Raw genomic sequence first — 27,212 nt, 5'->3', positions numbered from 1 at the left:
TTAATGCTACGTATGTTGAGGTGTAACTTTGTTATTAATGCGACGTATGTTGAGGTGTAACTTTGTTATTAATGCTACGTATGTTGAGGTGTAACTTTGTTATTAATGCTACGTATGTTGAGGTGTAACTTTGTTATTAATGCTGCGTATGTTGAGGTGAGCTAATAAGGGTGAGTTAGGTGGTTTGGTAAGGGAATGGATAGTAGAGGGGTTGGGGTTGAGGAGTTGAGTGGTAGTAGCAGTTATTGGGCATGGATATGGGTGAATGTCACCATCTTTTAAAGAGAGGTGTAGTGTTTGAAATCTAAGATTTGGGAACTTACTATATAGAGTTAGAGACTTTCTGGGATTGAGAGAGTCATACCTAATGTGGGTTATCCTATGGTATTTTGCTATTAGATAGCTGGGTGTAGATGTTATGTTAACATGGTTAGTGACAATAGGTAGTGAAGGAGAGGTAGATAGCTTATTGTGGTAGAGAAGGTGTGGATATAATGGGTGTTCATAGGAGGTTAGCAGGTAAGCTAAAGTTAGAGGTGGTAGAAGTGTAAGTATGAGTAACCTCTGTAAGAGGGCTACCCTAGCTTATGCATCTGGAAGAGTAAGTTGTTAGGTTCTTGTTATAGGCTTGGAGGTATGCTAAGTGAGGAAGGAAATAGGTGTAGGGTGTGGTGGGAGAAATTGGGAGAGGTAAGTGAAATGAGGGAATTGGAGTTAATTAACAATGGGAAAGGGCTGTGATAGGTGGAAGAGGGAAGGGGTGTGGTTAGATGGTATAAGAGTAGGACCCCTGGGGGTGTGTGGGAATTGAGGGTAGGGTAGGGGAGCGGAGTGAGCCCGCAGGGCAAATGGAGCGGGTAGAGACAAGTGAGGGAGAATCTAGAGAAGAAACTATCAACAATGCTGGTAGCTGAAGGTAAGTAAGTGAGTCAGGAGTGGGAAAGATCAGAGATATATCAGGAGTTTTTGAGATTAAAAAACAGGTGAGAGTATACAGTTGAAGTAAAGGGTAAGTGAGAAAATAAGAGCAGGTCTAGGACCTAAGGGGTTTAGTGTAATTACAGAGGAAAATAGAGGGGGATAAGCAGGAGATAAGGGTTGTGATGAGGGTGCCACCTAGTGGGCAGATCTAGTATTGCAGGTAAGTATGTAGGGAGCTAGCTGGTTTAGAACCAGGAAAGGAGTTATAGCTATTAAAGGGGGGTTATTATGAAGTAGAGGAGGATAGTTGGATACAAGGTAGATAGGAGGGGGGAGTAAAGGCTGCTGGCTGTTCAGGCTCATAGCTTACTTTATAACCCCTGAAGCAAGTAGTAGATGGTAGTCAGTTTTACAAACATGACTTAGTCAACCACATACTTTCTTGCTTCCTTAAGAGAGGGTGCAGGGCAAAATAAGGCTGTTAGATGAGACCACAGTATTGGATAGGGTCCTTTGTCACCAGGTAAGTAGGTTCTTGGAGACCATATCAGGAACAGCGCAATGGAAAGCCAGGTACTTTGAGGAGAAAGAGAAGATAAACGTAGAGGAGAGAAAAAGAGCACATATCAAGCAGTAATGGTAATTAACAAACAATTAGCTTACACGACGACACAATTATTACAATAGTTTATATACGTGCCCTTATTTCTGAGAGAGGCTGTTGGAATCAATTGTAAGCTAGCAGTACTGTGACAATTATAAAGTAGCAATGGCACTGTTAATAGGCTGAGTAGGACAGCAGACCATATGAAGACTCTAAGTTAGAAGACATGCATATAATGCAGTAGAATAGATGGAGTGTCATGTATCAAAACAATGCACAGTTTAGACTGTAATCCTAGGTTTGGGTTGGGGCAAATTACAAGGCAGGCTCAGAACCCACCATTAGACAATGGACCAGAAGGTGAACATCACATTCTTATTCTAACATAAAGTACACCTTAAACAATGGACCAGAAGGGAAACAATACATTCATCTTCTCACATAGAATACACCATTACCACTAAAACTACAACAATTAAGGCTTTGCATTTAATCAAAAAATTATAGACTCACTAGGTATTTATACTATACATATGGGCAAAGTGATATCTTAATGTTATTCAGGATAGCACCCTTTAGATACTACTGTTTACCACAGCATTGTCATATTTCTGGTCAATAAGACCTATCAGTTAAAGTAGGGAGCAGAGTATATTACCTATGTAGTTACTGGCGAGAGCTGCTCTGGAAGGCTTAACAATGATTACTTAACTCTTTAAATTGCTAATTTACTAATTAAAACCTAAAAGCAGATTTGTACTTCTGTGCACTAAGGCAGTCTAAGGCCAGCCTTTAACTGCTTTTAACTAGTATCTTTACAGCATAAAGAGCCAGGTAAATAGCACAGTATGAAAGCCTAGACACTAAAATAGACTCGGTTCTCTAATTCACATATAGTCGATGGCTGGAGGGGAAATAATACCTTTAGCACGCTCAGACTGGCTCCACGTAGATGGCACACTCACAAATAGCCATTCCCAGCTGAATACGGACAAAACTAACCTAAGCACACTGAGACTAGCTCCACGTGGGTGGCGCAGTTGCATATAGCCGTTCCAGGCAGAGAAGGAACTGTAACAATCTTCAGTGTCCTCGGATCAGCTCCACGTGGTGGAGCAATTTCAAACAGCCGTTCTAGGCTAGAACGGACTAAAAGGGTATGTAGTATGCTGAAAGTAGCTCCACGGGGTTGGAATAATGCTACTTAGCAGTTGCAAGCATACCAGTAAAAATATAGCACTAACAGCGACCCTTTAGGTCCTATCAAGGATAATACAAGCAGCAGCAGTCTAAAGCAGCCGATTCAGGCTTCTAGGCATGTGGCTGAGCAACAGCAAACATATACAGGGTCCACATGGGTGGCGTATTTGCAATAGCCATTGCAGGCTTGGAAACAATTTAAGAAAAAACAGTAACATAGACAGCAGCAGAGCAAATGTAAATCATTCAGGTACACAGTCACATAAACAGCAGCAGGATGCTAGATGAATTAAGGCATTACATTCACAGCTGCTCAATTTAAGGATAGCACATTGAAATGCCCTAGACATACATGACTCCATAGTGAGACACACAGAGACACTGCTCATTTGACTGTGTAAGGAAAAGGTGGCCAACAACTACCTCTCAGGTGGTAGGATGTGACAGGTTACTGGGGCATTCAAATCCTTTAACCCCAGATACACATACAAGTTGTTCATGTGGGTGTGACTGACTTGAGACACACACATTCTGGATTATATGAAGATAGATGTGGTGACATGCATGCATATCAGGCTGGTATGTAAGTAGTGTTGGCCACCTACTCTGAGAATGATGCTTCAGTATAAACAAAAAAATTATTGGCTGTGTTTGGTGTCATTCAAAGTAGATCCAGTATATGTCTGCCTGAAGTAAGATGGCCGACAGTCTAAAGTGCTTTGCAAGGAATGGCCTACGTTTATCACTTCAGGGTTTTGTATATGGGCAAAAAATGTCTTCACCCACATTGAGTTTTTTTGGCAATGTCATCCAGCTATATTTGCCAACCTAGTCAAACCAGATTAGAACACTGCTCAGTACTAGAAGCCTTAATAACAACTGCCCTCACTAGAAGCCTTAATAACAATTGCCCTCACTAGAAGCCTTAATAACAACTGCCCTCACTAGAAGCCTTCCTGTTCCTAGAAAATACTGACATCTGTATCATCAGGAAAACATATTCCATTGCATTCATAACATGGCCGGCCTACCAGGATTCAGTGCCTGCCACTCATTCACATTATGTACTGAGAACTTCTCTTTTATAGGTGGTGGTTTTCTTCTGCTACATCATCACATCTTGATCTAGACTTATGCAGCAACGTAATAACCTGGAACTTCTCCATGTCCTAGTAACTATCAACAAGACCCTTACCATATCTTGGCACACTACAGAGCCTCTTCTATGACACCTACTACCCATGAGAGCTATCTAAACAAGCTTTGAGTCTCTTATTATTAAACCAAGTTCAACCATTACTCTTCTTGGGAATTTCATATACCCATCTACAAAACTGGAAGACTTATACACCTGTAAATAAATATGCACGTTACTTCCTCAGTTTCATCATTGCTAGCTTATTAGTCTAGATAATGTTCTCCTTAATTAGAGGTGCAAATTTACTTGGGTTAATCATTACAAACATGGCACCACTATGCTCTACAGCAGTGGTTACCTCATCACTGGACAGGTCTGACTACCATTCTGTGACCATCATAATTAAGACCCAGTCTCTTACATCCTTAAGCTCTACTACCTTCGGGGATTTCTCTAAGGCAAACATGCTTAAGTAGGCTGATTAAAGGATGCATTTAAAAAGCCTTCAGTATTTAAGGACTCGGCAGCGAACACATCTGCATTTGCAGAAGGTGTCTGCACTCCTCTCAGTGCCTCTGTTGAGACATTTGTTCTAATTTGACACAAATACAAGACCAGATTTGTGGACAGATCACTATGGCAGACCACTGATATACATAAACTATATAACAAAAGGGAAAAAACTCCTCACCCTTAGGAGCAAACTGATAACACCATGTTCCAAACCTGAACTAAAAAAAATTAACAAAAAAAAAAATTTAAAACAAAATCCTATCCACCAGGGCTATGTTTGAACTGAAAATTGCCACCACTAGCAAGGACAATCATGTCTTTCTTCAAATATCATAAGAACTGTAGGAATAATAGCATTGCACTGCACAGAGGCAATAAATAACAATATAACAACCACTCAATCCCTGATGACATACCAACATATCAGTTGATCTATTTAGCTCATCTCTCACCCCTGTATTCTCCCCTTGCTTTACCCCCACATGATAGCCTGTCTTCTGCCTGCCAAAGATCACTTCCAAGCAAGTTTTAAAGCCTCTCTCTGTCTCTGTTGGAGGTGAAAATCACTAGCTCCACAGTGGTGTAAATACCTGGTCCTTTCTTGTCACTATGAAACTGTTCAGCTTTCGTCTTTCAAATGGCTTTGTACTAGAGGGATTGATAATAGTTGTGATCACCACCTTCATAAGGCTGGTCCATCCACTGAGCCTGGGAACTACAGACCAATAAGCCTTAACAACTTTGCCTGTAAGATAATGGAGCACATCATTATAGAACACATTAACAAAAGATATTGGCACCTTAAAATCCTTTGACCCAGACCAGTTTGAGTTTGGGAAGGTCTTGCCTGAAGCACTGGACAGGGAAAATCAGTACACGTAGCATAACTGAACCTGGCCAAAGACATTGATGCTGTCATCAGGCATCACAGCTAAACTAATCAAATGAAAAGTAAATCGCAGGTTCATAGGTAGGTACTAGACTATTGGCCCTAGGGCCTACATAAGCCTAGCCAAAAAGGTACCCTGGCTTTCACCACCCAAGAAAATTATTTTCCTGTTCCCCTGTTGAGCAGAGCCACAGAAGTGACCCCTAGGGTGAATTTCCTATCTCCCATCCAATCATCAAGATTTTTCTTGAAGAGTGCTAATTAGCACCTTTGTTTGATATGGATAGCTAGTTTGTTCCAGAGTATGGGAAGTCTCTGGGACAGGAATCTATCCCTCCAGCATGTTCTATTTATTGTTGTGACAAGGTTTAGGTCCCTAGAGTATGTAGCTTGGAGGGATTGGGATTTCTTTAAGTGGAGCATGTTCAACAGTTCTGGGTTTGACATATCTTTGTATGTTAGGCAGAGATCACTGTGAGTAGGCGATATGCAACGGAGTAAATCTGGAGTTTTTTTAGACTGTCTGTGTAGAGCATCTGTTTGAGGCTGGTAATCCCCTTTGTGAGTCATTTCTGCGGCCTTTCCAGTTGTTGTAGATGTCTTGTGAGGTACATACCAAAAGGGGAGTTGTATTCTATAATGGGTCTAATGAGTGATGAGTAGAGGGGAGCAGTGACCTCTTTTTTCCTGGATGAGAAGCTTTTTGTGATGAGGTGTGACATGTAGAAGGATTTCCTGACTACTGTGGTGATGTGATTATCAAAGGAGAGACTACTGCTCACCTGTGTCCCAAGGTCTCCTATCACACCTTCGGTGTTAAGTAGACTACCACCTATGTGGTAGTTCATGGGTACGGAGTTTTTACCAAAAGGGATGACAATGCACTTTTTGGCATTGAGCTTGAGGCCATGGCTTTGACACCAGGCATCTGTCTCAGTGAGGCCCTTTTGTAAGGATGTCCACATCGTTAGGAGTTTCGATTATTGCTCCTAGTTTGCAGTCATCTGTGAGCTTCATTAGCCAAAGACCTTCTGTGTTAGCCTATACCTTAGAGAAGTAGATACCAAACAGGAGAGGACCCAGGACTGAACCCTCAGGTACTCCACTTGTCACTGGTCTGAAGTCAGATTTGGAGTCTGCTACTTTCACAGTGTGGGTTCTGTCAGTGAGCCAGTTGGCAACCCATCTTGTGACATAAGGATTTATACCTAATTTAGTGAGTTTATCTATAATTCCAGAGTTGGGGATGGTGTTGAAAGCCTTGGCGAGAGCTAGATAGGCTGTGTGAACCACCTTACCCTTGTCTACGGCTTTGTTGATTGCTTCAAAGAAGTCTATCAGGTTTAGGAGACATGATCTGCCTTTTACAAACCCAAACTGGGTGGGGTCCAGAGTTTGGAGATTTCCAATGTCATTGTTTATAAGTTCCATGATGATACATTCCATAGCCTTGCAGAACAGGCTCATCAGGCTAATGGGGTGGTAGTTCCCCGGGTCTGTGGTGGCTCCCCCTTTGTGGAGTGGGATGACCATCACTATGCGCCATTCAGTGGGCACGAATCCTGAGGTAAGGCTATGATTGAACATGGTACTTAGGTGGGGTGCCAGTTCGTTCTGTAGTTTGTGTAGAACGTAGCATGGGATGTTGTCAGGTCCTATGGATGCTGTGTTCTTGGCTTTGGAGAGTGAGATTTTTACCTGTGCAGCTGTGATTACAGGAATTTTGCATTCTTCCGGTATAGAGATGGGCCCTTTAGGGGGTGAGGGGGGGGGGGGGTAAAATTAGCACTGAACCTGCCAGGATGTTGGCAATATCAGTTGGTTCTATATATTTAGTGCCATTGTGCTGTAACTCAGAGCAGATCTGAGTGTTGCCATTGAGATTCTTGACATAGCTATAGAATGCTTTGCAGTTGTCTTTAGAATCAGTGGCGATTTTGTTTTTGTAACTAGCTTTGGATGATTTTATCAGGGATCGCAGCTTCTTACTGAGGCTGACCAGGGAGTTCTTCCAGTCATGGGATTTTACTCTTTTTTGCAACAGTTTCTTTCTTCTGTTGTAGAGTTTGTTTATGGCAGGGGATCACCAGATTGGCTTCCTTTTTTTGGAGGATAGCGTCTTGGTTCTGTTAGGGATTGCATGATCCATGCACTCGTGTAAGTGCTTATAAAGTGCATTTGTGTAGGATTCAGCAGTCATACCTCTACTGTCTGTCTGCATGGGTGTCGTGAAGTTTTCCACTTCTGTCTTAAGAAGCGTGAAGTTGGCTTTGGAGAAATTTTTTACGGTGGCTTCCCTAATGGGGGTGGGTGGGGCTGGGATGTGGATGTCTAGGGTGATTAGCTTGTGGTCAGATCTGACCAACGAGAAATTGACCTCTGGTGTCATCCTTACTTGTTGCACTGTAGAATGCCAAAATTTCATCCAAACTATAATCCTTTGGCATGACAAATTAGTATTTTTTGTGTTGTGAACATTGCCAGAATTTGTTTGATTATTGCATTCACTGCTTTTTTGTAGAGAAATGGTCTTTCATTTTTAGTGGTGAATTATGGGTGCGTTGGTGCCATGTATCATGTATTCTATACTTTACTGTGTGGAGTATTGGTGTGCTTTCTTTTCACATAACCCATGTGCTCCACCAGTTAGCTAATGTGTCCCTGTTATGTCTCAGCAAGAGAACCTGTAACCACCGCTGGGTGCTAGCCATTTTTATACATAGCCAAACTAACCGTGGCATTAAGATGTTATCCATCACTGAACACACAGGCACAAAGATAATGCCTGTCACCATACTTGGAAAAAAGAACTATAAAAAAGCAATGGATGAAGGCAAAATGGTACACCACTCATAACTTCACCTGGCCAAAGCATTTGACACAATTCTCCACTCTGGCAAAGTAGAAAAGCTAAATAAACTGGGAATAAACCCTTATGACAAACATAATTAGTGAGCTTTTGTACCCGCTTACAGAGAAGTGATCGCTGAGCTTTTGTACCCACTTACAGAGAAGTGATCGCTGAGCTTTTGTACCCGCTTACAGGGAAGTGATCGCTGAGCTTTTATACCTGCTTACAGAGAAGTGATTGCTGAGCTTTTGTACCCGCTTACAGAGAAGTGATCTCTGAGCTTTTGTACCCACTTACAGAGAAGTGATTGCTGAGCTTTTGTACCCGCTTACAGGGAAGTGATCTCTGAGCTTTTGTACCCGCTTACAGAGAAGTGATCTCTGAGCTTTTGTACCCACTTGCAGAGAAGTGATTGCTGAGCTTTTGTACCCGCTTACAGGGAAGTGATCTCTGAGCTTTTGTACCCGCTTACAGAGAAGTGATCACTGAGCTTTTGTACCCACTTACAGGGAAGTGATCTCTGAGCTTTTGTACCCGTTTACAGAGAAGTGATTGCTGAGCTTTTGTACCCGCTTACAGGGAAGTGATCTCTGAGCTTTTGTACCCGCTTACAGAGAAGTGATCGCTGAGCTTTTGTACCCGCTTACAGGGAAGTGATCTCTGAGCTTTTGTACCCGCTTACAGAGAAGTGATCGCTGAGCTTTTGTACCCGCTTACAGGGAAGTGATCTCTGAGCTTTTGTACCCGCTTACAGAGAAGTGATTGCTGAGCTTTTGTACCCGCTTACAGGGAAGTGATCTCTGAGCTTTTGTACCCACTTACAGAGAAGTGATCTCTGAGCTTTTGTACCCACTTACAGAGAAGTGATCTCTGAGCTTTTGTACCCACTTACAGAGAAGTGATCTCTGAGCTTTTGTACCCACTTACAGGGAAGTGATCGCTGAGCTTTTGAAAGCTGTGGTAGTTTAGATGAGCACTTTGTATACTTACTGTAGTATTCATGACACAGGTATACATGTCATGAAGCCATGCACTTAATGTTATTTTTCATAGACAACTCTTCCAAAGGGAGCCAAAGGAAACCAACTAGCAAATAACACAAAAGGCAGCAGCGAGGCCACAGTAAACACTGTTTTATTAAAGTAGAATAAGCGCTTTTGTCTGTGTTAATCCACCAACTTCTTCAGACAATTAAAAACCACAACCTGTTACAAGTAATAGTAAATAATGTCAGGTCCCGTGGTCAATTAAAAAATTAAAATGTTTTTTTTTTTTTTAGTTTAAAGAAATACTGTCAAAGGTGTGTCAACATTCAAGCCAAAATAAGAGTGCAATTTGTATTATTTGAGCTATAGTATATGTGCTAATGTCTAAAATGTATTCTTTCAAAAACTACACAGGCAACCCTAAAACAATTTTTTCACATAAAATAAATAAACAACAGTATAACCCAGCCATACTCCTTGAGAAATACATATGTAATATGTCTATATTCCTAATCAACCATTTAAACAGTGGAATACATATCAACAACAGACCCTAGTTTTTAACACTGCTCCAAAATACATTTATTTTAATATTAAAAATGTGAGTTTAAACAACTAATGGAAAATATATATAGGTTGCTTAACTACAGAAATGGTAAATGGGCCAACATCATACCATAAATACTGGAAGGAAATAAACTGTAATAACCATATTTGAAGTAGCTTTATCTACTAAGAGCCTTAAGTTTAAGAAGACATCTGATAGAAATACAATCATTAAGCCCTGGGGGTATGTGAGCCAATGTACGTACTTGCCATTTCAATTCACATTCCTCCAGTTTGAGCTCCCAAGGCCCACCTCTAATATTGTGTTCTACCTGTTGTAGGACTACAAATTGAAATTTATGATTGGGGTGTTCCATAATATGCCTTGCCAAAGCGTTGGTAGTCATATTCTTCCCAATACAGTAAATGTGTTCATAACAAATGTGTTGATTGGGAATATAGACATATTACATATGCATTTCTCAAGGACTATGGCTAGGTTATACTGTTTGTTATTTATTTTATCTGAAAAAATTGTTTACTGTGGCCTCGCTGCTGCTTTTTGTGTTATTTTTCATAGTCACCTTAACATTCCAAAAAGCTCACACACAAAATAAGAACATTACAGATGTATAGCCCGTAGTTTGTGAGATAAAAGAAGAGTGCTGAAAAAATCCTAACACTGCAGTTGTTTCTGAAGTGGTATGAAAATCTGAAAGGGGTATAATTTGCAGAATACTGCACAACAAAATGAACAGCACTGGATAAATGCTGCGCAGTTTCCTTCGTTTACTCCCCTCTGATTCCTCATTATCTAAACAAACGAAATAATGTACAGCGTAACTGAATTTAAATAAAATGATGATAGAATTTCAGTAGAACTATTCAAAAAGTAGCTTAGCATATGTTGTGTGTCAGTATGTTCCCTTTAGATACAATTATCATAAACTGTTACCTCTGGGATAACCTCTTAGGCTCTATATGCCCCTGATGCAGTTACACCTGGTTAGTTCTGTATCACCACTATATGGAAGGGACTCATTACTTTGTTTTTTCAAATACCCTCATTACTAAAACACCTTATAATTTAGTACAGCACTGAAAATTAGCAGGGTCACAATGACACCCTTAGTAAGCTTGCTTCCACAGGAACAACAGCTGCATTTAATAGAGAACAGTTAGCGTAGGAGGGCATGCTTAACAAACCATGTTGCTTTACAAAGGAGGGTCTGCACCTGTCTTTTCTAGGCTTCCAAATATTGGCTAAAATGTTATCCACCCCCAGAGTCTTTTATGCAATGCCAAATTGATAAACCTGCCATAGTAGCAAATAAAATCCAAAGAAACTTAAAGGTGTTACTGCTCATTGCTAGGAACCTAAACAAGAAACTCCACACCCTACAATTTATCCTCACTCTGGAGAATATAGACATCTGTGCCATTACTGAGACATGGTTTAAATTCACAGAAAGTACACTGGCAGTGCAAGGTTTCAGTGCCTTCCACACATTTAGGCCATCAGCTGCACAGACAGGGAGAAAAGGTGAAGGTGCCTCAGTCTTTATTAGCAAGCATGACTCTACTTTGGTGAAACAGAACAATTCCTTGGAATTTATCCAGGTGCAAATCACCATAGACAAAGGCCCATACCATATCCTAGCAAGCTATAGGTCACCCTCTATATTCCAAGAATCTCATAGATCTTACCTAGACCTACTGTAGGCACTCACCATTATACCAAATAACTCACCGTTATACCAAATACCTCACCATTATACCAAATAACTCACCGTTATACCAAATACCTCACCATTATACCAAATAACTCACCGTTATACAAAATAACTCACCATTATACCAAATAACTCACCAATATACCAAATACCTCACCATTATACCAAATAACTCACCGTTATACCAAATACCTCACCATTATTCCAAATTACTCACCAATATACCAAATAACTCACCAATATACCAAATAACTCACCGTTATACCAAATAACTCACCATTATACCAAATAACTCACCGTTATACCAAATACCTCACCATTATTCCAAATAACTCACCATTATACCAAATAACTCATCATTATACCAAATAACTCACCGTTATACCAAATAACTCACCATTATACAAAATAACTCACCGTTATACCAAATACCTCACCATTATACCAAATAACTCACCGTTATACCAAATAACTCACCGTTATACCAAATACCTCACCATTATTCCAAATTACTCACCATTATTCCAAATTACTCACCATTATACCAAATAACTCACCGTTATACCAAATAACTCACCGTTATACCAAATAACTCACCATTATACCAAATAACTCACCGTTATACCAAATACCTCACCATTATTCCAAATTACTCACCATTATACCAAATAACTCACCGTTATACCAAATAACTCACCGTTATACCAAATACCTCACCATTATTCCAAATAACTCACCGTTATACCAAATAACTCACCGTTATACCAAATAACTCACCAATATACCAAATACACTATTCATGATAGACTTTAACTGCCACTTCTTTGAGGCAGCCACCAAAGCCCAAGACGAGGGCAAATCTGTGCATACGGCTTACCTAGACTTAGCCAAGGCCTTTGACACAATCCCTCACTGAGGCATCATTGATAAAGCCACCCAGCTTAGTATCAACCCATATATTGTCAAGTGGGTTGCAAACTGGCTCACTGATAGAACTCATATGGTCAAAATAGAGGCTCCACCTTTTCCAGCAGACTGTAACCAATGGTGTTCCACAGGGATCACTTCTGGGACCTCTACTGTTTGGAATCTACTTCTCCGAAGTACAGGCTAAATGTAAAGGAATGTGGCTGACAAAGTTTGCTGATGACTGCAAACTGGGAGTGATCACTGAAATCCCTAGCAATGTCAACATCCTGCAAGAAGATCTCACGCAGACTAATGACTGGTGCCAAAGTCATGGTCTTAAACTTAATGCATAAAAATTCATTATCATCCCCTTCAGAAAGGGTGATGTTCCTGCAAACTACCACATCAATAGCAAGACCCTAAGCACACAGTTAGTGGTGAGAGATCTGGGCACACAAGTTGACAGCAACCTTAACTTCGATCACCATGTCTCTACAGTGGTAAGAAGGGCATTTTATATTGCTCATCTCATACATAAGGGCATTGCCTCCATAAAAAAGAGGTTATAACCCCCTGTACTCCCCCTCATCAGGCCAATAATAGAGTACAACACTCCCTTTGCTATGTTCCCTTCAATACACCTGCAGCAATTTGAGAGACCACAAAGGTTCCTTATAAAGAAAATTCAGGGTCTTCAAGATCTGTCATATGCAGACACACTGAAATCATTGTCACTTTGCTGTGTGTCATACAGACTGCTCAAAGGCAACCTGTGCCTTGCATATAGAGTAATATCTGACCCAGCATTAATGGAAATGCTGCACATTCACAAGTCAAATGGTACATGGGTCACTCACTCAAAGGACCTTTATCCTGGTATATGAGATCAACAGAACTTGCTAGAGAGACAGATTTGTCTCAGTGGTTTCCCCACCTTTGGAACAAGCTTCCTATTCATGTTAAACAAAGACCCTTGTTGACTCTATTTAAGCATAATTTGGATGATTGGATGGGTATCCATAAATTCACCCCAGGGGTTCCACCTATGTCCCTCTTGGACAGGGGCAATAGGTGCCTGATTTTAGTGTCTGCTTGAACCAGACACCCTTGGGAATACAGGTGAACTTGGATAGACTTGTAAGTGCCCTGGGGCCTTTAGCCTAGTAACCTCCTATAATCCTATGTGGGACACTGTTTCCGGGACCAGAACCTGATGCTAGATAAGTCGCCTATGGTTCTGATGTTAACATTTGATGTGATGACAGTCACTCTTGTAAGAGATCTAAGTACTCTTGTTGATAATTCCTTATTGTCTGACCATCATGTCTCTGCAATAGATCAGAACGCCTTCTGTCTGTCCATCACATCTAAATTCCAGTGTTATCTCCACTAGACCCAGAGAAGTCAAATTCCCCTTTACTTGTAACTCATCACAGCCATTATTGAAATGAATGCACCTTTTGGCATGTATTTGTCTAAATGTATTACTTAACTGGAGAAACCTCAAAGATTCATAAGTAAAAGGTCAGTGGCTTTGAAAATCCTAGTTATCAGGACAGACTGGCAGCCCTTTCTCTCTACTCAGTCTCATCCATGGAGATCTCTGTCTAGCCTTTCAAGCTATGAAAGATCCAACCCTCTTTGATCTTCTGTTCCTTCACAGAACAAATGGTACCTGAAATACCTGGTTGAAGGAACTAAACTTTTATCAGCAGGTAAATAAGTCATGTTGGCATGATAGATTCATATCCCAATATATCCATCACCTCTGGAACAAACTTCTACTATGTCAAGCAGAGTAGCACCCTTGTCATCTTCAAGGTAAATCTACATAATTGGATGGACTAGGAATTATTCCAAAGCAAACTACGTCCTATTAAGTGATAGTTTGTCAAAATTCACTGCCCCTCCCAACCCTGAGTTCACAGCAACCTGTGTGGAATTGTTCACAGAACCACTGACCAACCATGTAAATGGCTGCATAGAGGCTACTGTACCCAAAACAAACTCTAAAAACAAGCCACACAAAAGGAAAGAAGTAATGGCAAAAATTAGGAAGAACAACTCCCATAATGACAGGAGCTCTCTAAAGTAAACAAGAAACTAAGAGGGCTAATTAAGTCCAACAAGGCCAATTACGAGGTCAAGATACCCTCACAGGCTAAAGATGAGTAGCTCTGTGGGATACCTCAAAGACAGCACACTGATTCGTGCTGAACTGGTGGTCAGTGGTGCCACCTTCCCTGAACAGAGTGGCATAGTGAATTTGCTGGCTGACAAATCCAGCTCAAACTTCAGCCCCCCATTCATCCCTGCCTCCCCTGATAAAATATCCACTAGCATAACCCCCCAACTATTAACAGGAAGCAAGTCCTGGAGGTGGTTACTAAGGCCAAAAACACAGCCTCAGCAGACCCCAACAATATCCCAGGATGCCTCCTAAACAGCTTGAAGCATGACCGGTCAGGACCACTTGAGTCTCTTTTCAACTATAGATGCAAAAGAGGCTTTTTACCACAAGAACAGAGAACTGCAACGGTTATCACCCTTCACAAGGATGGACCATCAACCGACCCAGGAATCTATAGACCAATTAGTCTGACTAGTGTAATATACAAAGTCATGGAATAAATTATCATGGAAATAATAAATGAAGACAAAGGCAATTTTCAGACACTGGACCCAACCCAGTTTAGCCTTGCCAAGGGAAGGTCAGAAGGTCATGCCTACTAAACCCGGTGAACTTTCCTGAGAAGGTCACCAAGGCAACGGATGAGGAGGAAATGGTGCATACCACCCCCCTGGATCTGGCTAAGGTGTTCGGTGCAATACCTACTCAGGTATAGTTGACAAACTTACCAAACTGGACATAAACCCCTGTATAACTCACTGGATTGTCAGCTGGCTCACAGATAGGAGACAGGAAGTCAGGATTGATGAGACCACCTCCACTAAGAAACTGGTCACTAGTGGGTACCTCAGGACTCTGGGATGGGACAGCTCATATTAGTCATCTATTTCTCAGAGGCAAAGGCTAATGTCAAGGGCCTTTGGCTGACCAAGTTTTGCAGATGACTGCAAATTGGGAGCTAGCATAGAACCGCCCACCCCCATAAAACAAACATTTTCTAAGAGGGTCTAACACAGACAAATGACTGGTGCCAAAGTCACAAATTAAAACTCAGTGCCAAAAATGCATTATAGTGCCTTTTGGGAAACTGCCACTGAGGCTAATTACTCCATCAATAAGACACCCCTAAGAGGTGACATAGTAGTCAGGAATCTAGGAACATATGTAGACAGTAATCTGGCCCTTGGCCAACATGTGACCATCGAAGTAAGAAAATCATTCTACGTTGCCCAACTTATAAGTAAGGGCACGGCATGATCCAGGTCCAAGGAAGTGATAGTGCCACTTTACTCTGCTCTTATCAGACCCATTACTGCATATAATGCCCCCCTTTGGCATGTATCTGACCAGACATATACAATAGTTGTAACACTCAAAGGTTCCTTACCAGGAGAATCCATGGCACAAATGCAGTTTCCTATACTGAGCGTCTTATAATCCTATCGTTATACTGTCTGTCCTAGAGGTTACTAAGAGGCGATCTATGCCTGGCATACAAGGCATTCTTGAATCCAGCTCTGATGGACCCTTTGCATATCCACAAAATGAACAGCACCAGAACTACTAGAGCCAAGAATTTAAATATCGCTTGCGACATCAATAAGACATGTTGGCTAGAGAGATATGTGTCTTAGATGATCTCCATGCTCTGAAATAGACTTTCTTTCTATGTGAAATAGAGTCCATCCCTAACCCTAAGTGTAACCTTGACCAATGGATAGAAAATCAGAAAATGACCTGAAGTCTGACCTCCATGACACTGAAAGACAGGGGCAGACAGTAATGCTCTAACCAACATACCCCCCATAACTTCTAGAAACTTCCTAACTAACACGCTCCTCCTAATAAACACCAATGATACATAGGGACATAATTGGGTTGGATTGTATGGCTAGCCTTATAAAGGCCCTGGTGGTCATTAGCCTAATTTATACCTATGAACTAATACTTCTAGAAACTTCCTAACATACTCCTTGTTAATAAATGCTAATGACACATAGGGACACGACTGGGTTGGATTGCATGACCAGGCTTATAAAGGCCTGGTGATCATTAGCCTAATATATACGAATGAACTAATACTTCTAGAAACTTCCTAAGATACCATTTGTTAATAAATGCTAATGACACACAGGGACACAACTGGGTTGGATAGCATGGCCAGGCTTATAAAAACCCTGGTGGTCCTTAGCCTAATATATACGTATGAACTAATACTTCTAGAAACGTCCTAACATACGCCCTGTTAATAAATGCTAATGACAGATAGTGACACAACTGGGTTGGATTGCATGGCAAGGCTTATAAAGGTCCTGCTGCTTATTCTCCTAATATATACCTATGAACTAATACTTCTAGAAACTTCCTAAAATACCCCCTATTAATAAATGCTAATGACACATAGGGACACAGCTGGGTTGGATTGCATGGCTAGGCTTATAAAGGCCCTGGTGGTCATTTGCCTGATATATACCCATGAACTGAAACTTCTAGAAACTTCCTAACATACCCCCTGTTAATATATGCTAATGACACATAGGGACACAACTGGGGTTGGATTGCATGGCCATGCTTATAAAGGCCTTGGTGGTCATTAGCCTGGTATATACCTATGAACTAATACTTCTAGAAACTTCCTAACATACCCCCTGTTAATAAATGCTAATAACACATAGGGACACAACTGGGTTGCATTGCATGACCAGGCTTATAAAGACCCTGGTGGTCATTAGCGTAATATATACCTATGAACTAATACTTCTAGAAACTTCCTAACATATCCCCTGTTAAGAAATGCTAATGACACATAGAGACATAACCGGGTTGTATTGCATGGCCAGGCTTATAAAGGCCCTGGTGGTCATTAGCCTGGTATATACCTATGAACTGAAGAGAGCTGAATAGATAGATGGATAGATAGATAGACAGATAGATAGATAGATAGATAGATAGATAGATAGATAGATAGATAGATAGATAGATAGACAGACAGACAGACAGATATATAGATAGATAGATAGATATAAAGACAGATAGATAGATAGATAGATTGATAGATAGGTAGACAGACAGATTATGAGCATGAAAGAACAAACAGACTCCTTACCTGCAACCATTAATGTGAAGTCAAACCCTTTTTTGACAGATTTCCGATGGACCTGACTGGGTAGTGTAGCAAACCCAACATAATTATCTCGATCCTTAAAAAAATAGAGACAGGGATAGAAAGTTGTATCAATAAGTATAATAGAGAGATACCCACAGATGAAGTTTAACTGGTGCACTCATTTATTCAATGCCATTTATTTTCACAACACTGTACTTGTTATCGCCTACATCCCCACATCAGGTATTCGTCAGTTTCACTGTGGTATCTAGAGCTGTGAGGTACAGAGATGGGAATTAGGTAGTTAGTTATCAAAGACAAAATGGGTGATAAGTGTAAAACAAGTTAGTTTAACTCCCAGCTTTCCGTCAGGGTGCACATTTTCCATTTTAGGTGACCTTTTCTCTTTATGGTGTTCAGTGTTACCAAGGCAGGCTGTATTCTGTTTCACACATTACCTAACACACTGCCACACCTCACTGGTCAGGTTGCATATCATGCATTCAGTTGCAGGCAGGAGCCGCTGTTTTTTTTTTTTTTTTTATGAATTCTACTTTTACTGTACTTTTAAGCTTCATTGTATTGTTTTGTTAACCATCTAAGGCCTCTTCCACACACTTGGCTCATTTCCATAATGACCCAGGAACACTGATGTAGTTAGATAACACATGTACAGTTTTACGATATGCATGTGGACATCATGATGACTAAATCCATATCTAAACCACAGCTTGTCCTCTGTCCCTTGCTTTAAAACACGATGACTACCAGACTGTTCAGACCTAGCTGCTGGAATAGAGACCTGGCCAGTAGCTTACTTATCTGATTCATCCTGGTGAGATATCTGGCTCCCTGTGCTTAATACAGAAACCATGTTTCTGGGGATTTGGACAGGTATTAACCTGCTGAGGAATGGTCGCATGGTATTTCCACAGTAGCTTATTTTGTTATGCGTATTTTGTACCAGTGTATGTGGCATTTTGCAAATGTTGTAGTGTGTACACAAAGTTTGAATGTATGCTTTTGTGTATCCTGGTGTGCACAGTCAGTATTGTGCACTTTGTGGCACACACACATGCATACATGCACACACACACACACACACACACACACACACACACACACACACACACACACACACACACACACACACACACACGTCATTATTGCATAGGCCAATATGTAGAAGATACATTATGTACGGAAGTGTACTTTATACTGTTGTGTACATAGATGTGCATAAATGATAGCTGCCTGTGCCACAAACTGAGCACACACCATACAGTGTATAGTGCAGTATGTATACCGTATTGTGCAGGGAAAAGCCTTCTATACAGACAGCTGTGTAGGGTATGTTGCCCTGTTACACATACATTGCATTGTGGTTTATGGTATCATAGTGTGTAATAGATTATGATACAATAGTGTGTACAGAGTTTCATGCACAGAACATGAGTGTAGGATGTATTGTCATGTTCTACGCACAGACATATCATTGGTGTCATAGTGTACAGTAGGTTTGTGTACAGTAATGTATATAGAATGTCATGTATGTGGTACTGCATGCAATGTATTTCATTTTCTTGTGGTGCACACTATTCTGGGCATGGCTTTTTGTCAACTACGTTCTGCACATGCAGTTTTGTGTAGTTGTTCTGTACACACAACTTTGTGTGCCTTCAGCACATTGTTTTACACTGTATTACATGTAATACGATCTAGTTTGTGCTGCACATAGTATGTGAAATTTTGCACGTCTCATATTGCATTTCCTGATCTGAATGCTCATGATCGTGTGCATTGCAGACACAGTGTTACAGGTGATACGTTGTATACATTTAGTTTATTTTAGTCTGTCAGCTGGTGAAACCGCTTGATATGCCTGCTTGTTTCAGGATAAGATGAGAATTCTGGTCTGGATTTGTTACTTGTTCTGAGTCATGCAACATGTAAATGAAAGCGGGAATCAAACTCTGGTCTGCACGATATAACCTGTTAGTAGCTTGTTACCGTCTCCCCCTGTGATACAATGCCAGCATTTAACATATAAGAGGACATGTCCAGTGTGCGCAGAAACAGGGGTACAACAACATGAGCCGATCTGATGCTCTGTGAGGTGGTGTATAGAGTGTGCTGTTTGTGTCAGAAGTTGTATATGCGGGCTGCATTGGCTGTGTGTATTTGTGTTGTGTCTGCTACTGTGCATGGACTCTACTGTGTACAGTACTCTAACACATTTTGTAAAGGGTATTGTGTAAGGTTTGCTGAAAAAGTTGATGTTACCTCTTACTACTTACTACTCATATACAGAGGATGCAAATAGTGAACATTACCTGTTTCTGTTCTCCTCTGTACTGTGTTGTCTATACGCAGACAACTCTGAATGAGTTTCAGTTCTACTCAGACCTGAACACTCATGCCAGTTACATAGTTATATGTGCAAAAATAGAAAAACAAATGTATGATATCTGGTCACAGGTAACATGCTTTATCACTTCAAACTCTAAATCTAACTTATCCTAAAAGTCTCATAGAAGTAACCAGACTTTTCAAGCTTCTTGGACTAGTCACTGACAATAACCTCAAAGTTTGATCTGTTATCTGAAAAACAAGCATGAACAAAACTTATTAAAAACAGACTTCCCGAACTGAGGACTAACCATTGTAAGTAGCCATGCTGAGCAAATGGCTGCCCATAAAATACTGCTGTTTGGCTGGCTTTGTACCTCATGTTCATTATAGGTTCATAGGATGATAGTAGACTATTGGCTCAGAGGCCCTTATAAGCCTAGCCAAGAATTTTGCACGTTCCCACAAAGTCAGAACCTGTTTCCCATGTCCAACAGGGAGACAGGTGGGATCCCAGGGGTGTATTTTATGTTTCCCATCTAGCTCTCTGTTCATATTCACTCACAGCTACACACAGCCTGAAACAGACTTGTGAAAAGATTGTATGCGATCTCTTGTCTACCTTCCAAATCCTGCCACTACAAGGCCTTATAAAGTCTTAACTCACTGTAGCATGGAGACAGTGCACATTGCTGCATGCAGTTCTATGTTTGTGGAATAGATTTATGTGCATAGTAAGGTTATATAAATTATTTAGCACACATGAATTTGTTACTACATAGTAATGCTCCGATCTGCAGATTCAGTATCTTCTGGATGGTAATATTTCATAGTATTAGGACAGACACTTGTGATTAGTATGATAACATCCTGCTTCAGGAGTAAAACTGTGTCTGTGCCAGTCAAGAAGGCATGCTACTTCACAGTAATACAACCATCTCCTTTGGAATGTTACTCAGTCGTTTATTCGTTTTGCAATACCTACTTATTCTCTTTAGCGTCATGTGAAGGTGGAGCTCATCACCGCTCTCAATGGATGAAAAGCAGATAACGTTTCCTGGCTGGGATGCCAGTCCAAAGGGAAACATGCAGATACACTCTGATACAAATGCACACACTCATGTTTGTACACACATGTACAAATATATACACGTGGGAAGAAACTGCAGCACCTGCTGAAATCCTACATAGACACGGAGAGGATGTAAAGACTCAGCTCAGAAGGCACCCTAGCTAATAACCAAACTGAAGATACAAATGCTGGCAGGCAGTAACACTTACTTCCACATCACAAGAATAATTAAAAACAGCTCATCTAGTTTAATGACGATACTGTGTATTTAATTATTATTGACTCATTTTTGCCTAGTGGTTCTACCAGAGTTGTTGCTTGGCTGAACATGCCCTTCAAGGAAGTGCAGATTCTATGTGTTCTGTTGTAAGTCAGAACACTGTGGCAGCATTTCTGTCTCACAGATGTGGCATCTGCTTTTCTGTACCTGTGTGTGATAGGACATCAGCTCTCGGCTCCCTTCCCCACGACAACCACAGTTTCCTGTTTCCTGTTATATCAAGAGGAGGCATGTACAGTTGTGTGGTGCAGATGTTTTCTTCCTGGTGTGGGTTAGATATTTCTTGCATCAGCTTATTAGGGTGAACGTTTACTTATGAGACAGAATGTTCTACTGTAGGCAGAGAAGGCATGGGTAGGGGGCTGCAAAAGTACAATGAGAAAATAAGAACTCTTGCCGATGTTTTGAATAACTGACATCACTCTCTATTGACCAATAACAAAACATTTATGAGTGCTTTTGAGGGTTATTTTTCAGCATTTGTAGTTGTTTGCTGTACTCCTTGAAGAAGGCCCTAGTGCTAGGCTGTCTTTTCCCCATTAGAATGATTGATTTTAATGAATGGATGTGTTTGTACCACTGAAGAAGCTTAGAAAGATATATTTGTCTGACTTTAGAAGAACAGTTAATTGTGTGAAGTCTGCTCATCTTTGCAGTATGCTGTACGCGTGGATGTCTTGACATGATCTTTTACCTTCTCTGGCACTATACAGATATATGAACTCTGGTACTTTTGTGTCATTCACATGACAGCGTTTTGTTTTTTTGTGTCATTCACATGACAGCGTTTTGTTTTTTGTGTCATTCACATGACAGCGTTTTGTTTTTTTGTGTCATTCACATGACAGCGTTTTTTTTGTGTCATTCACATGACAGCATTTTGTTTTTTGTGTCATTCACATGACAGCGTTTTGTTTTTTGTGTCATTCACATGACAGCATTTTGTTTGCATACTAATGATATGATTTTAGTTATTTGACTGGTGAAAGATGGCGATATCAAGTTATTGACTTTTACTGCCCTGTTATCTGATTGGTGGAAGAGCAGTGCATCCAGCTGCCTGTCACTGTGCTGTTACCTAATTGATGTAAGAAGAATGTATCCAGCTATCGTGTTACTGCCCTGTTACCTGATTGGTTGAAGAGCAGATCATCCAGCTGCCCTGTCACTGCGCTGTTACCTGATTGGTGCAGGAGCAGAATATCTAGTGTTTTTCTTCAATGTCCCAGGTTTTGGATGAGTCTCACAGTACTGAGTAGTTAACCATAAGGGGGATGGAGTTACTGAGCTTTCTGCTCTTTCTTTAGGGAGAGTTGGTGACCCTAAAAATCCACTTGTGTGTCTTATGGAGGGAGGATGGAAAATAGGCAAACATGTTGGTAGCTATCTGTCTACAAAGAAGTGACAAGTCACAAAAGGGGAATGTAGGGACAAAGGTATATACGATCTGGCAGAGGGATGAAGCAGGCAAGTAGGAACTGGGAGCTATTTTTGTAAGGCTAAATGGATACGACAGACATCAGCAGTGAGGTGTGGGAATTAATGCATATACCCTTAGGGAATTAATGTTGATATCCTTAGGGAAGGTTGAAACAGGCAGGCTGTAGGGATGTGACAGATGTTAACACAGGAAGAGAGGATGCAGGCACATGTCACTTGGGGGGAGCAAGCAGACAGGCAGAGCTGGGCAAGTGTACTTGGCAGAGGTGTGACAGATACCATTAAGAGCACTATGGAGGTGAGCCTCTGTGGCACTAATGCATGTCCACTCCAGACAGGAGGTCAAATACAGAGGACACATTGTTCTGGGGGCTGAAGGGAATGTTTGCATTGCATCGTGAGATCCTTAATCTTATTTTGCTGTGTGACATTTCATAGTGCACCAGTCCAGTACTGTGTGGAATTTCATAGTGCACTGGTACAGTACTGTGTGAAATTTAATAGTGTACTGGTGCAGTACTGTGCGAAATTTCATAGTGTACTGGTGCAGTACTGTGTGAAATTTCATAATGCACCAGTACAGTGCAATGTGAAATTTCATAGTACACCAGCACAGTACTGTGTGAAATTTCATAATGCACCAGTGCAGTACTGTGTGAAATTTCATAGTGCATCGGTGCAGTACTGTGTGAAATTTCATAGTGCGCTGTTGCAGTACTATATGAAATTCCATAGTGCACCAGTGCAGTACTGTGTGAAAATTTATACTGCAGCAGTACAGTACTGTGTGAAAATTCATAGTGCACCGCTGCAGTACTGTATGAAATTTCATAGTACACTGCTGCAGTACTGTGAATAATTTCATAGTGCACCAGTCCAGTACTGTGTGAAATTTCAAGTGCATCGGTGCAGTACTGCATGAAATTTCATTGTGCACCAGTGCAGTACTGTGTGGAATTTCTTAGTACACCAGTGCAGTACTGTGTGAAATTTCATAGCGCATTGGTGCAGTACTTCCATAGTGCACTGCTGCAGTACTGTGTGAAATTCATAATTCACTGGTGCTGTACTGTCGGAAATTCCATAGTGCACTAGTACAGTGCTGTGTGAAATGTCATACTGCACCGGTGCAGTACTGTGTGAAATTCCATAGTGCACCAGTGCAGTACTATGTGAAATTTCATAGTGCACCAGTGCAATACTGTGTGAAATTACATAGTGCATTGGTGCAGTACTTCCATAGTGCACCGGTGCAGTACTGTGTGAAATTTCATAGTGCACTGGTGCAGTACTGTGTGAAATTCCATAGTGCACCAGTACAGTACTGTGTGAAATTTCATACTGCACCAGTGCAGTACTGCGTGAAATTTCATAGTGCACCAGTGCAGTACTGTGTGAAATTTCATAGTACACCCGTGCAGTACTGTGTGAAATGTCAAGTGCATCGGTGCAGTACTGCATGAAATTTCATTGTGCACCAGTGCAGTACTGTGTGTAATTTCATAGTGCACCAGTGCAGTACTGTGTGAAATTTCATAATTCACTGGTGCTGTACTGTGTGAAATGTCATACTGCACCGGTGCAGTACGATGTGAAATTTCATAGTGCATTGGTGCAGTACTGCATGAAATTTCATAGTGCACTGGTGCAGTACTGTGTGAAATTCCATAGTGCACTGGTGCAGTACTGTGTGAAATTTCATAGTGTATCACTGCAGTACTGTGTGAAATCTCATAGTGCATTGGTGCAGTACTGTGTCAAATATCATACTGCATTGTGAAATTTCATAGCGCACTGCTGCAGTACTGTGTGAAATTTCATAGTGCATTGGTGCAGTACTGTGTGAAATTTCATACTGCACTGTGAAATCTCATAGTGCACCGATGCAGTACTGTGTGAAATTTCATACTGCACCTATACAGTACTGTGCAAAATTTCATAGTGCACTGGTGCAGTACTGTGTGAAATTTCATAGTGCATTAGTGCAATAGGCAGGATTTGGGGGGCCTCTCTATCCCCACTGGGGAGTAGAACCACATGCATGTTGCACTTTAGACAAGTATGACTATGGGGGTGGGAGATTGGTGTAATGGTTAAGATGCGTACCTTAGAAGCACAAGGTGCAGGGTTTGATTCTCACATGGGGTAATTGGCTAGGCTTAAAATGGCCGATGAGGGCAGTTAGCCTAGTACTAAGCTATGAATCTATGAATCAGAAGATAATATGCAGGCACCATTCAGTGCCTCTCTGAAGAGCACTGGTCCAATCAAGGGTGGGAGGTAAACAAACAGTTTCAATAAAGTAATCGATAAATAACTAGGAGATTTTACCACTGCTGTTTTTTTTTCTGCTTGGACTGCATATTCCTTGCGGAGAGTCTTAACTTTGGTGGTAGGTAAGGTGCTGTTTGTATACCTAATCTGTTCATATCTTTGCTGCTGTTAAACAGACTTCATATCCCTATAGCCATAATCAGAGTATCCTCTTAACTTGCACTAGAACTGTTTTAGTATGCTGGCCCCTGCTCTGAACAAATATATCCTCAACACAGCTGTATCATGTGCCCATATCCTCTGCATAAAACAAATGTTCATTGTATAACCATGAGTTGTCTCCATATCATCAGATTGCTCCTTTTGTATTTGTATATCCCTTTACTGAGACATGTTAGTCTTTTGAACGTTTAGATTTCGAATACCTCGGTCGTACTGTTCTTCCCTTTCCTTTCTTACTGAGTATATAGAACAGCAGTTCTTTCTTTTAGCTAGTATTATCTTGGTCAGAGAATCACAATATCTACCCAGCTTCCTTTCTGTTTTGTGGTATTACTTGTCTGTTTTTATTTTCCTAATATGAATAACACTTTCTACGCTTGTTATTACTGCCACTCCAGCACAAACACACCCACACATGCATGCATGCACGCACGTAAGTGCGCACACACACACACGCATGCGCACACCCACCCACACACACACAAACACGCACACACATACACGCACTAAATTTTCTTGTTGACTATGGCACCACATACAAGCTGCCATGCATTTGATCTCTCTATCAGCCAGGTTTTGCACAAATCTTTTTTTGCGTCAGTGCTGTTACAGATCTCTGTATCATTAAAAGAGGTGTTTTGCTTTCTTTCCCTGCCTTTCTTTTAAATTAAAGCGCAATACTTTTCACTGGCCAAAATTTTAAATTTAGCTGTGTTTGGTCCATGTTGAGTATTTTGTTGGCCAAACTGAAACTCAGTTTTATTTACATATTTTAACCAACTTGCTTTACAAGAATTAAAAGTATAATAAAACAGGCAGATAAATCAGTTATTACCACTTAAAATGCAAAGATGCAATCTTATGAAGGCTCCCAATGCAACATTTTGAAGAATTTTTTTTGTTCTGTCAGGAAACATTTTGGTAAATCCTGGACACAAGTGAGTTAATATTTTTGTCGGGAATGTGTTTAGATTTTATAGGGATTTAGGGTGAACAAGTAAAAATAAAATTCAGAGACTGGTACTTCATCAGATGCATGATAGTGAAACGGTGCTTCACCAAATGAACACAGCAATACAGCAGCAACATTTTCTGTGGAAGGTGAAGCCCCTACTGCAGGGGCAGACCCCCAGAGCCCCCCCCCCCATATAATGAGCTCTAAGGTGGACACTTGATGATACACAGAGCTGTTTCCTACAAACATTGTAGTCTGTAGGACTGCACACTGCTGCAGGGTGACTTGACAAGTATAGCTCCAATCATTTACAACCACATAAATTAGCCAAAGTAAATGATTGTTATGGGAAGTTGTTAAAAACTGCAAGGAACTGCAGACGTATGGTGAAAGATTTCATGGGTCAGAATACAGAGTGATTGCAGAGGAATATTAGGGTTATTATCTCTGAGTACATCCATCTTTTTAGAAATCAGATCTACTGAAGATATATGCTTGCCATGCTGATATGAATTATATTATTCTGTAATATACATATCACATGGTCATCTCACCATTATATACTCATGAGCAAGTAGCATTCAGACATAAGGTTTTGATGAAGATAGTTTGTCTGAGGGGGTGGAAGTGTTAATGTTATGGAGAAGCAGGGCAATTTTCATTCATTCTGTCCCTATACTAATCATTTTGAGTAACATTAGGACACATCTGAGGGCAGAATATTTAGAGAACATGTGTTCAGGTGCTTGTCTCAGAACACATGAATTATTAAAGAGTGTACAGTTATAACTGCATTTTAGTTAAAAAAGATATACATTGGCAAGCCGGATGTAAATATCTATAGCACATTGACATGACTTGCAAACATTGTTAGAGAAGTTTAGGAATATGTATGATATATTTAAAAAAATTGAAGAATCACACCTCTTAACCAGTTAGCACAACACTTCTGAACAAAGCCAAAAATAAATGGGGGACAAAGGCCCAAAAATCAGGGAGATATTTTAAATATGGTTCTTATAAATTTAGACAATTGTGAGAATAACAGAGTTTGCATTAGTGTGCGTTTGCTCAAGGATTATGAACTCTGAAA

General features: G+C 40.7%; 1 protein-coding gene across 1 annotated transcript in view; it reads right to left on the bottom strand.

Moving 5' to 3' along the window:
* LOC122814076 (septin-4-like) overlaps positions 1-27,212 on the bottom strand; it is a 235,701-nt gene that overhangs the window by 154,179 nt on the left and 54,310 nt on the right. Inside the window, exon 2 of the mRNA XM_044086688.1 lies at positions 17,528-17,621. Within this exon, the coding sequence (XP_043942623.1) occupies positions 17,528-17,621 (94 nt within the window). The remainder of the gene's footprint in view (positions 1-17,527; positions 17,622-27,212) is intronic.

Source organism: Protopterus annectens, chromosome 10.part0, assembly GCF_019279795.1.
Source record: "Protopterus annectens isolate FY-2018-M chromosome 10.part0, PAN1.0, whole genome shotgun sequence".
In the NCBI taxonomy this organism is placed as follows: domain Eukaryota; kingdom Metazoa; phylum Chordata; order Ceratodontiformes; family Protopteridae; genus Protopterus; species Protopterus annectens.
The sequence above is the reverse complement of the archived record's forward strand: the minus strand, read 5'-3'. Positions and strand labels throughout refer to the sequence as shown.